Here is a 12,787-nt window from a genome sequence, read left to right as displayed (position 1 = left end):
ATCACTTTAGCATGGTCTGTATGCCTGTGATTGTGCATGAGTGCATGGTGATGGGTTAGGGACCCAAGCTCCTGAGCTTCAGGACTAACTGGAGCCCGCCTAAAGGGTGACAAATGTGTTCTGAGAGCCTGAAGGAGAGGGGTGGGGAGAGGCTATCACAGGGTGTGTATGTGTGTGTGTGTGATGATGATGATCTTGCCCCGAGCATCCTGATTGTAGAAGTCACCTCAAAGGAGGCCCTGCCAGCCAAGAAAACCCCAGGGCCTCATCCAAAGAAGCTGCACTATAAATTCACCACACACTGAGTGAGGGTACACATGGGAAGCATCCTGTGAGTTAGACCTTGACCCAGAACAAGGTGGGGCATCCTCCTCAGCTAACTCCAGCTGCAAGGCGTGAAGAACCTGCTTAGGATTTTTACAGAAAAATGACTTTGTTCCCCAGAAATTTACCACCCAGAAAGTGAACAGTGGTGGAAAGACAACATCTAAAAGTTAAGGATAAAGGGGTTCTAAGGAGGGACAGGATTTCTTGTTGGTTGCTTTGGGAGCACTTCAAAGAGACAGGCATTTGCTCTGTGTTAATCTCTTAAAGAAGGACAAATTGAAATGGGATGGGGGTGGTAGCAGCAAGCAAGAGGGAGATTGAGAGAGAGAAGTGAGTATCGCTAAGTATACCAGGAAGACAGGGATGAGGAGCAAGTGGAAAGAGGAAAGGGAGGAAAGGAAAAAATACATGTCCAGGGAGTGGAAATGCAAAGGAAGGTTCATGTATCCCTGTTACCACATTTCATTTGACTAATGCTTTAAAATTTGGAAAGGACTTTGATAGTCTAATTTCATTTTCACAACAATTAGGAGAGATGGGCAGAAATTAATTACGTCTGTTTTACAGATGAGCAAACACGGGCCCAGAGAGGGAGAGTAATTTGTCCAAAATAACACAGCAAGTGGCAAAAGCACAAGAACCTGGGCTTTCAAACTCAAATCTTGTGTTCTCTTTCTACCCCCCTCTAATTTTTTTTTTTCTTTAATTTTTGAGACAGAATCTCACTTCGTTGCCTTGGTAGAGTACCATGACATCATAGTTCACAGCAACCTCAAACTATGGGGCTCAAGTGACTCTTGCCCCAGCCTCCTGAGTAGCTGGGACTACAGGTGCCACAATGCCCAGCTGTTTTTAGAGACGGGGTCTTACTCTTGTTCAGGCTAAGCAGTCCACCTACCTTGGCCTCCTGGAGTGCTAGGTTTACAGGTGTGAGACACCGTGCCCAGCCATACCCCACTCTAATCATTGCCAAGGATAGGGGAGCTGTCTATGGGAGAGAAGGTTGGAAATGGGACTACAGGGCCACATTGTGCAGAGATGTGAATGTGAGGGTAGACATGAATGTTAGGGAGGTCTATTCCAGTGCAAGGCACTGTCTTCCTCGTTTTCCTGGGCAGGCCTGATAGGGAGGGGGGCCCACGGAGAGGATAGGACAACACTCTGGTCCTGGAATGTGAAGTCATGACCTGATGCAAGGAAGGAAGACCCAGAGGAAGAGGTGAGAAAGAGGGAGAAAATGGGAATTAAGAAGGGAAAGACGGGGGATGGGAAAGAGATGTGGAGTTCTGTGTGTGTATATCTGAGAGAGAGACAAAGGGAGAGAATTACAGGGGCAGCCAGAGCTTCGGTTTGGAGGACACCTGCCCAGAGGAGATAGCTGAAATTGGAGATGAATAGTATTTTGAATCAGAGAAGGAAAAGGGCTGGCCTGAAATACTAACACTGTATTCTGCTTAGTATCACAGGGAAATGTGAGATACATATTAGAATGAGATTCATCAAAAGTAGTGATAGGCTGTGAGTCAAAGGAGTAGGGCACCGGCCCCATATGCTGGAGGTGGCAGGTTCAAACACAGCCCAGGCCAAAAACTGCAAAAAAAAAAAAAAAAAGTAGTTACAATAAAAATTTTGTATACTTTGGGTATAATAAAAACATGGAGTAGCTTTATTTCACCAATTTGGGTTATAGCACCCCCAATCATGATAAGTACATTCTTTTTTTTTGGCTGGGGCTGGATTTGAACCCACCACCTCCGGCATATGGGGCCGGCACCCTACTCCTTTGAGCCACAGGTGCCACCCGATAAGTACATTCTTATAGGTTTCAAAATAAAATAAGAATTCCTAAAGTTGTAAAAAGTCAAAGAACACTTTAAGGATTTAAATAACAGCTTCATTGGTAAATCCTAACACTGGGGAATTTTTCTTTTCCTTTTTTTTTTTCTCACTTTATGGCCCTCGGTAGAGTGCCGTGGCCTCACACAGCTCACAGCAACCTCCAACTCCTGGGCTTAAGCGATTCTCTTGCCTCAGCATCCTGAGTAGCTGGGACTACAGGCGCCCGCCACAACGCCCGGCTATCGGGGAATTTTTCTTAAACAAAAATTATCGACGTGCACAAGGATTTTGCTAATAGCGTTGTTTGTATTATGGAAATAACCTAAATGTACTACAATAGGGGATTAGTTGGGTACATTTTTATTTATCCTATGGTAGAATGATATATACCCATTGCAAATGACATTGCAGAAGTACATTTCATGACATGGAAAAATGCTCATTATGTATATGTGTATATATATATATACACACATACAGGTGATTATTTGTAAATTAAAATAAAGTTTTTGTTTGTTTGTTTTAAAGTACTTTTTACAGTCTCCTGTTGCCTTCACAGGGTCACTGTGGTCAATTTCTTGGGCTACATGAGATGCAATCCTTTCCCTAATCTCATTCTGAATTTTCCAGTGGCTGAGTCAGGTTCTCAGGGACAGGGCAAGCAATCATTTACAGCAGTAAGAACAGATCTCATGACTCAGGAGTCACTTGTTTTCTGCTTCTTGCTTAGAAGGTCTTGGTCCCTGTAGCAGGTTCTCACTCCCATTTGTCAGTTAAAGCACTTCAACTCTCTTGGGTGGTGCCTGTGGCTCAAAGGAGTAGGGCACCGGCCTCATATGCCAGAGGTGGTGGGTTCAAACCCAGCCCTTGCCAAAAACTGCAAAAAAAAAGGCACTTCAACTCTCATCTTTCCACTCTGAGGATGTCTTCCATTTTGCTGAATGCCCAGCTAGGCTCCTTCCTCAGCCTCCTTTCTTCTCCTAGCTCCCCATCCACCACTATCTGAGAGACAGTTCTGACCAGTCCTGCTGGGTCTCCTAAGCCACTTTCCCAGCTGTGGCTTTAGTCACAACACTCAGATTCTGGTGCACCAGAACATGTGAATTAACACATGTGTTTCCTCTTTGGGAGAGAGGCAGCAGAGTGACTGACATATGGAATGCTTCACTGGTGTGTCCATTGATAGCCTATATCAATGGGTGCTGCTCTGGAAGGAGAGTTGGGTTGAAGGGAGTGACATGCCTGGGAAGAGTGATTTACTTCTGAGTCAGCAGCTTTGGGAAGATAAGAATGGAGCCTGCTGGGCCACAGTTCTGGATGGAAAATGAACACAGCCCAGCCCCTTGAACTACAGTGGTGCAAGGACTAGTTGTGAGCACAAGAGTTAAGATGTTGCCCTTACGGAGGGGCTTGGAACCTGGGTTCCCCAACCCTTTGGATAGACCTATTGCCTGGGCCAGCCCTGAGTAATTCCTCCATGTTGCCCAGAATCTCTGGGCCAAGCCCTGAGACTTGGCCCACCAATTCTACCATGGAGGAGCTCCCATGCAAGGGCCACAGTGAGGCTATGGAGGAGGCCTGATGCAGGAATGCTAAGGAGGGACCAGAGCTACTCACCCCTATTCTCACTCTGCAGTCCCAGCTTCTCTCAACCTCTTCTCCTCTCCTCTTTCCCTGAGACCAGCCAGGAGCAGTCTCAGGGATACAGACCAAATAGGGGTGGGGTATCACCCTGGTCACGGTTAGATCCTGGCGCAGGGACCTTGAAACCATGCAGGATACTGAGTGGGGGATGGTGCTTTACAAACACCATCACTGCCAACCAGCAACATAGGGGTATAGTTACTTGGTAGTTGAGGAAACTGAGGTGCCTGAGTCCCTTGCTGGCTGTACCAGCAGCAGCCAGGTTGGGATTTCCCCTCATACAGCAGCCCCATGCAATGCGCTAGGCAGGACAGGCTTTCTGTGTTCTTAACTTCCCCAGGGCAGGTGGGTGATCTGGAGGGAGGGCGTCTACCCCTCAAAAGCCCAGGGTGAGGGCTGAAACCTCCCCGTCTTGCCATCCCAGTAGCCGGCTTGAGGAGCCCGGCTGGTTTTCGGGGTTTCGGTCCCAGTGTCCCCTGAAGAGGGCGGCAGATGCCCGGGTAACCTGCTCACCAGCGTTTGGGAGAAAGATGGGCCTACTTCACCCTCTCCGCTTCCCTACTGTGCCCCCACCCCCTCAAGAAGAGGGAGGAAGGCGGCGCCTGTAGCTCAAGGAGTAGGGCGCCGGCCCTATATACCGGAGGTGGTAGATTCAATCCCGGTCCCAGCCAAAAACTGCAAAAACAAAAAAAAAAAAAAAAAGAAGAGGGAAGAGATGGTCACAAGAGCTAGCAGGCTGAGGAATAAGAGGAATGACAGCGCCAGGCGCGTTGGCCCTTTCCAGGACAGCCTTTCTTCCTCGCAAGCTGGAGTGGGGGTGGAGTGGGAGCGCGCGGGTCAGGCCCGTGGTCGCCCCGGGGCGGCGGCGCCGGGCCGGAGGGGGTGGGGAGGAGCAGCCGTCCTGTACTTCCCCTTCAGGGCTAGCTCTACAACAGCCTGATTTCCCCGAAATGATGAGGCAGCGCTAGCCAATGGGTGCCCGCGCGGCTCTTAGGGGCGGGGCCAGGCCTGGGCTGGGGGAATCCCGCTAAGTGTTTAGATTTCTCCCCGGCGCCGCTGCCCCGGCAGAGCGCGCCACTCCTTCGTCGAGGTAGGACGTTCGCCCGAGCTGGGCAAAGCACAGGCCAGCCCAAGCGGTGCCAAGTCAACGCCAGCCGTGCTCAGCAGCCCCGAGACCCGGGCATCCTCTGCGTTTTCCCCACTTCCACCCGGAATCGCGCTTTGCGCGCCGGCACAGCAACCCCCGCCTCTCCGGGACCCTTGGGCGCCGCTGCCAGATCTCTCTTGCAGCAAAGGTGAGCCCGCCTTCCCAACTGGGGGAACCGTCGGCGTAGAACAAAGGCACGCTGGGCCCCAGGAAGTGGGGGCCGAAAACCCTAGCCGGGAGAGTCACGCGCGCGCGGCGTTGCCTGGGCCCCCGCGCGGGCTCGGGAGCTGCGAGCTGCGGCTGGGTGAGATCTGTGTGCGCGAAACTGCCGGGGGCCCGTAGGTGGCCTGGTACGTTTGTCGCACGCATCCGCACGCCGTGCAGGGGACTCGAGTGTCCGCCCACGCGTGGGCGCCCATTGCCTCCTGCTTTCGGCGGTCCCAGCTCAGCGCCCAGGCCTCAGGTTCTGGGTTCCCTGTGTTGGTGGCAAGGGCTGGCTTACTGCGTCGGGTGGCTGCAGGGGGTCGTGACTGTGGGGGTTGTTGCAGAAGGAGGTGCCACAGGTGTCCCTTGGGCTCTTTCTCCAGGGGAGGGGAAACTAGGCCGGGGGCGGGCACTATGGCTGTCAGGGAGGCATAGAGTGGATTCTGGTGTGTGTGGGGTGTCCATTGGGGAAGGTGCACAGCTACTGGCGGCAACTGAAGTCAGAAATTTCTTCTTGACATCAAGCAGAAGAAGCTCTTTCCTTCCCAGATGATTTGAATTTTGAGAGAAAAGTTCTGGTATTAAATTACCTGTATATATTTTCTCTTTTCCTGCACATAAATCCTGTAGCCATCACTTGCATGCCTGTCTCCTCCAAAGACTGGCTTAGGAGGGGATGAGGGAAGGGGCAGAAGTGTTTTTGCCCAAATTCCAAAAAGATTTGGAGAGCAGTTTTATTCAACTGCAGACCTCCCTCCCCCATGACTATAGTACCAAGTACCTGGCTCAGGGCACGGGAGGGTAATTAAGTGGCCTCGGGTGGGGCAGGGCAGCACCCAAGGACTGTTCAACAGATTCCAAACTGGAGTCTTCTGTCTTCTCTTCACAGCCAACATGCCCATCACTCGGATGCGCATGAGACCCTGGCTAGAGATGCAGATTAATTCCAACCAAATCCCAGGGCTGACCTGGATTAATAAAGTGAGTGTAACTCTTATGAGTTTTTCCATCACTGTTTTAACCCATGTACTTCTGGAGGACCAAAGCTTCAGATGCAGCCCCAAAAGGGAATTGATAAGAGGGTAGGCAGATGTCTTTCTCAGTGAGTCTTAGAAGCAGAGAGTATACAAGGCCCAGCCCTGGGCCATTCTTGTCTGACTTGAGGTATAGACAGGGGACCCACCTGAAGACACTTTGTTTCCAGCAGCAAGTCTCTTCTAGAATCTGCAGAGCTTGAATTCTGGTCTCCCCTGAGGGAGATCCCTACAAACATTCACAGCATCCTGCAGGGACAGATACATAGGAAACAACGGAGTTGGCACTGCTAGGCAGGAAGGTGGCTGGCCTTGCAGAGGATGAAAGACTTAATCTTGCACCTGTTACTCTGGCCCAGGAAGTCTGCAGCCAGTGCACTTAGAGTAACATAGACCAATAACAGTATTCATAAAAACAGCTAATGCTTATTACACACTGAATACTCACTGTGTACCTGGCACCATGCTAAGTGTGTTACTTTCTTTTTTTTTTTTTTGCAGTTTTAGCAAGGGCCAGGGCCAGGCTTGAACCCACCGCCCCGGTATATGGGGCCGGCACCCTACCCCTTGAGCCACAGGCACCGCCCCTAAGTGTGTTACTTTTAAGTATTGTGTCATTTAATCCTCAAAATAGTCTTATAAGATACATCCTATTAATATCATTTTCAGATAGGGAAACTTAGGCAGTGAGAGGTAGATAATCAGATCACACAAAAAGCAATAAAGCCTGGATTCGAACTTGAATAGTCTCAGAAATCCACACCGTTAACTACCAGTAATAACAGGAAGATCTTAGCCTTTATATTTATCACTGTGTCACCACACATGCTTTGATTTTTATCCTCAAAAAACATTTTTTTAGGTATGTTTTCTCATTTCAGAGAAGAGAAAACTGTGAGGGGCAAAGAACTATAGTAATAGTGCCAGGGTCACGCAGGTGGTCGGCATCCAAGTATGGCCCAGGGCTCCCTCAGTGGTGTGAACAGGACCCCCTTTGTAGGAGCCAGTGGTCCCAGGGGATTCCCTTCTAATGGAAAAAGTTCTTTCTTCCATATTGGTGCTTGCAAGCCAGAAAGAAGCATCCCAGAGCTTCAAAACTCGAGCTGTGGCTGAGGGTGCTCAGTATGGGTCTCAGCACATCTGTAACAGGTCTAAGGAGGTTTTTTGTGAGCTGATGGTGCCACAGCTCATCAGAACTTGGAGCCCCTCCTGAGAGATCCAGATGGCATGTTTAAGCCAGTCTTAGGTTGGGTTGATTCAAATCAGATGTCAAGATGAAAAGGGGAATTTTCCCAGACCCAAGGGGCTGGGCAGACTGGGCCCCAAAGCCTGTGGTCTCTAAGCTGACATAGCCTTGTGTATGTCGTTCAGGAGGAGATGATCTTCCAGATCCCTTGGAAGCATGCTGCCAAGCATGGCTGGGACATCAACAAGGATGCCTGTCTGTTCCGGAGCTGGGCCATTCATACAGGTATATGCCTGGGACTCTGGCCCAGGAAGGCTGGGAAAGAGACAGGGGGAGGCACTAATGTTAACACAGCCTCTTCACTGGGGTCCCTAAGCTCCTGGAGACAGTGCAGAATTATTGGGAAGGGGGTGGGGGCAGACCTGTGTTTCTGAAGGAGAGGGTCCATCATTTCAGCAAATTCTCAAAGGGATTTGTAAAGCTAAAATCTTAGAAACTGTGGCTTCAGAGAGTTCATGTCTAGATTAAAGTTCTCCCTGGCAAAAGCAGCTGTCAGCCAGGGCAGTGAAAGAGACCCACACCTTCTTTTTTCTTGGTGTTGACCACGGTCTTTGTCCTAAGGCCCATCTGGTCGGTGGCCTCCTTTAATCTTTGAAGGGTGGGGCCTTTGGGCCATCTCATAGTCCACGGATTACTAATTATTTTTTACTGACCACTGATATTTCTAGCAGAGATTATAGCCATGGTATAGGAACAGAAAGCATAGTTTTGGAGATATGGGTCTTCTAGTGCTTCACTGGGGCCTGCTGGATGTATTAGAGCCAAGCCTGGGCATTTGAGAAGCCCAGCTCCTGGGGCCTGCAGAGTATCACCCAGGAATACCTGCTGGTCTGATCAATGTGGATCTCTGGTAACATGAGGGCTCAGCGCTACTCTTGTCTTCCTCCTCTGAGGCTAGGGGCTGCTGAGGATTCCCTGCCTCTGACCTGACAATCTGTCCTCTTTGCTCTCCTGCCCTCTAGGCCGATACAAAGCAGGGGAAAAGGAGCCAGATCCCAAGACGTGGAAGGCCAACTTTCGCTGTGCCATGAACTCCCTGCCAGATATTGAGGAGGTGAAGGACCAGAGCAGGAACAAGGGTAGCTCTGCCGTGCGAGTGTATCGGATGCTCCCACCACTCACCAAGAACCAGAGAAAAGGTACCCAAGGGCTCTGGGTCCTTGGAAAGCCTGCAGAGGGAGGGTGACAGAAAGTCAGCGGAGGCTGGTATGCCTGTACCAAGGCTGATAGTCTGTCTGACCCACAGAGAGAAAGTCCAAGTCCAGCCGAGATGCTAAGAGCAAGGCCAAGAGGATGGTGAGTGTGGTCCTAAGCAGCTTAGCCTTTTGTCACCTGTGGGTCAGGGTGAGCAGTGGTAGAGGTGCTGCAACAGGCCTGGACCTAAGTCTTTCTCCTTCCACAGTCATATGGCGATTCCAGCCCTGATACCTTCTCCGATGGCCTCAGCAGCTCCACCCTGCCTGATGACCACAGCAGCTACACAGCTCAGGGCTATCTGGGACAGGACTTGGAGGTGGATCGGGCCCTGACTCCAGGTGAGGTGGCTTAGGTCTGGCAGGGAACCCCACAGGTTGGCTCTTTCTCTTGGATCTAGGAAGCATGGTGCTGGTGGACTGTGGCCTTTAGAGCAGGCTGCAGGGGGAGGGTGCTGGGTGTCTTGCAAACTAAGGAAGCACACAGCTTTGACCTGTACTTTCTGCCCTCCCCCAGCACTTTCCCCGTGTGCCGTCAGCAGCACTCTCCCCGACTGGCGAATCCCACTGGAAGTTCTGCCAGATAGCACCAGTGACCACCTGTACAGCTTCCAGGTGTCACCCATGCCCTCTGCCTCTGAAGGTTGGTGCTACTGGGTCTGGCCTGCCTGACTGTTTGGTCCTGGGAGGGAGTTCCTGAAGGAGGGAAGATGTTCCTCCTGGCATCCCGCTAATCGAGCTGGGTATTGCCCGTCCCCAGCCCCTTGGGGATGAGACAAACACAGGACACTAGGAGGGAGGGCTATTCAGGCTGGGCTGCAGGGCTGTAGTGGGCTGGTGAGAACAAGGGAGGGGGTCCAAGGCCTGCATTTGGGTCTCAGGTTGTTGGTTCTCCTGGCTTCTCTGCAGCCCAATGTCTGAGGGTGAGGAAGGAAGTGAGGGGGTGGGAAGAGGCGTGGCTTCAGAGTTTAAGAGGCTGAGTCACCAGGCCAGTGTCCTGTTAAGGAATCTCTATAGCAGGCAGGGAGGCCAGTGTGTATGTGTGAAGGCGCAGGGAGCTAGTGGGCTGGAACTGCAGGGTAAATGTAGCTGACTGCCAGCCAACTTCACCAACTTCTCTGCTTGTCCCCATTCACAGCTGCCACAGATGAGGATGAGGAAGGGAAGTTACCTGATGACATCATGAAGGTAAAGACTCTCCCCACCTGGGCATTCTCTTGAGGCAGCGTTTCTTAGTGAGGAAAGAGAGAACCAGTGTGAGCTTCCAAATCAGGGGGTAGGCAACTGCTGTTGTCACCTGGCTGCTTGTTTTGTCCCACACGTGCCACTTTATCACATGGCTTGGCTGTTGGGAAAGGCACCATGGGTAGTGAGGGCAGGTGGGAGGCATGGTCTCAGATAGGCCATCCTCAAGCGAGCCTGGGGGCCTCAGACAGCTCTGTGAGTCAGCCACCATCATTGCCAGGTCGCTGGCCCATGTCCTCCGTCCCAACATGCCCCAGCCCTGCTAGTTTGGGAAATGCACATCAGGTTTCAATAATCAGCCTTTGGGATCTGCAATATGATGGCTTATAAATAAAAATGAAAGTGAGCAAATTAGCCTCTAGGTTTTTCATGTTTTAAAAGTGAATATAAAAACATTTTTGCTGTATTTGTACCCTGGCTCCACTCTGTTGCCCAGAAAATTGAGAAATGGGCTTAGTTCCTTATCTTGCTTTCTAGTCATCTTTTCTTGACTTGTTATGCTAACCTTTGCTTTAAGCCACACTCTCAGTTGGTATGTCCTGATTGAGAGGGAAGTCTTAGAAATACTGTGCCAGACGGTACAGTATTGAGGACCAGTGGCAATGTGCATTTCTGCCTCCTGCCTTTTGGGCCCTGGTCCTGAGACTGTGTAAATGGCCAAGGGGGACCCTGGCTAGAAGAGCTGGCTCTTTTGAGTACAGGGCCACAGATGGGTCTGCCCTAGAAGAGACTCGACAGCTTTTTGCTCATCTGTCCCCAGCTCTTGGAGCAGTCGGAGTGGCAGCCGACCAACGTGGATGGGAAAGGCTATCTGCTCAATGAACCTGGGGCCCAGCCCACTTCCGTGTATGGAGACTTCAGCTGCAAAGAGGAGCCAGAAGTTGACAGTCCTGGGGGTAAGAAGCCCTATGGCTTCTTAGAGAAGGAAGAACCATGTAGAGGTGGGGAAGGGTTGGGGGCATGGCCAGGGAGCTGTGAGGTAAAGCATGCCTCTTAAACTCATGGCACAGACAGCTTGTGAATTAGCTACTGCTCCCATGCCCTAAAGTTCTCCTGAGGATGAATGGATGCTTGCTGCTGTGGTGTGGAGAGCAGAGACTGTGGCCTTTAGGGGCAGTATGGGGTGGAGGGAGTACACCTCGTGCCTCCAATTCCCCCATCCTCATATACATACAACCTTCTTCACATCTTCTAGGGGATACTGGGCTGAACCTACAACGCGTCTTCACAGATCTGAAGAACATGGACACCAGCTGGCTGGACAGCCTGCTGACCCCAGTCAGGCTGCCCTCCTCCATCCAGGCCATTCCTTGTGCACCATAGCTGGGCCTGGGCCCCCCTTATTTCCCTAGGGGAGCAAGGCCTGGCATCTTGATTCAGAGGAGCTGGACATAGCCAAGTGTGACCTCACTGCCAAGTGGAGATGAGGCCTCTCTTTTGGGTCAGTGGCCTCTCAAGGCCTCTGGGCAGACCAGGGTCTGGGCTCATTTCCTGGAGTAAAGCCAGCCCTACTTCCTGGGAAGATGGGGTTCTGAGACTGGTGTGTCAGGTGGGGGACTCAGATAGGAGTCACCCTCTGGCTTTTCCCTGTGAGCCTAGCTGTCTGGAGTGGGTCTCACTGTCACTGGCTGGCTCAGAGAGGAATAGACCCGTGACCTCTGAAAAGCATAGCACCAATCCCAGGGCTGGCTCTGCACTAAGCGACAATTGCACTAAGTGAATCCTGTTCCCAAAGAACAACCTCCCTTCCCACCTGAGCCCTGGGGACTGTTCCAAAGCCAGTGAAATGTGAACAAGAAATGGGGTCCTGTGGGGTACTGCTTCCTCAGCCTCAGAGGAGCTCTGCCCTGTTTCCTTTTCTGGCTGAGAGGCGTGGGAAAAAACATGGCACTTTTTCTTGTGGACTTAGCCACATTTCTGATTAGAGGTGTACACTAATGTTTCCCCCAAGCTCTTGGCCCTTGCATTTATTTATATAGTGCCTTGGTCGGCGCCCACCACCCCCTTAAGCCCCAGCAGCCCTCAGCAGGCCCAGGGAGGGAAATGTGAGTGCCTTGGTGTGACTTCAAAAATTGGAAATGCCATCTAAGTCGTGTGTAAATATGTACATTTGTCTTTTTATAAAATGTTGATTGTTTATAAGTGGTGTGGCCTTTTATTTAGAAACTGTAGATGTTTTACTTTTTATGGAAATGTTCTGATGGAATCATTATTGGCATGATTGCCTGCCTAAGCTTGACTTTGGGGTGAGCAAGGACATATCTGTTATAAAATCCTTTCATTTATGTTCATGGAAAAGATGGTTTGTGGAGGGCACAGTTACGTCACAGGGATGTGCTCATGGAGACATGGTCACTGCCCTTGACTTCATAACTATGGCTGAGTTGATTCTGAGCTGCTAGGGTCTGGGAGTGTTAGGTTTTCAGCTCTTCTGAGGAATGTGCCAGGGAACATGCAGGTGCTACTCCAAAAAGTTAATGTGTGTGACGCAGTCACAGACAATTGGAACAGACACCAGCCCAAAAAGGCCTTGATAGCTGCTGTGCTGGGCATTACTTACCATCCAATTTCTACAGTAATGGAAGTATTTTCTCTGCCCTGTTCAATATAGCAGGCACTGGCACTAGCCACATGTGCCAGTTGGGTACTTGGAAAGTGGCCAGTGCAATGGAGAAACTGAATTTTTAATTTTATTTAATTGAAATTGATGTAGCCACATGTGGCTAGTGATTATATTGGACAGTGCAGGTAGATACTGGATTGGGAGCAGATCTGAGAGAGAGGGGCTTGGATTGACTGGAGCACATTGGGGATGGGGACTTGAGGCTATTCACCTGCCAGTTTGAGTGTCTTATGTTTTGGCAGCCAACAATAACTATTATTGCTGAATACCAGTCCCGCAGTGTAC

General features: G+C 50.7%; 1 protein-coding gene across 1 annotated transcript; it reads left to right on the top strand.

Moving 5' to 3' along the window:
• Nucleotides 1-4,865: 4,865 nt before the first annotated feature.
• IRF1 (interferon regulatory factor 1) lies at nucleotides 4,866-12,016 on the top strand. Its single transcript, XM_053566950.1, has 10 exons — nucleotides 4,866-5,105; nucleotides 6,051-6,142; nucleotides 7,567-7,666; nucleotides 8,404-8,580; nucleotides 8,688-8,737; nucleotides 8,844-8,976; nucleotides 9,152-9,277; nucleotides 9,773-9,822; nucleotides 10,640-10,775; nucleotides 11,075-12,016. Exons 2-10 carry the CDS (start codon nucleotides 6,056-6,058, stop codon nucleotides 11,200-11,202), a joined length of 987 nt encoding a protein of 328 aa, XP_053422925.1. The 5' UTR covers nucleotides 4,866-5,105; nucleotides 6,051-6,055; the 3' UTR covers nucleotides 11,203-12,016.
• Nucleotides 12,017-12,787: the final 771 nt, after the last annotated feature.

This window comes from Nycticebus coucang, chromosome 17 (assembly GCF_027406575.1).
Source record: "Nycticebus coucang isolate mNycCou1 chromosome 17, mNycCou1.pri, whole genome shotgun sequence".
Classification (NCBI taxonomy): Eukaryota; Metazoa; Chordata; class Mammalia; order Primates; family Lorisidae; genus Nycticebus; species Nycticebus coucang.
This window is presented reverse-complemented; position numbering and strand designations above follow the sequence as displayed.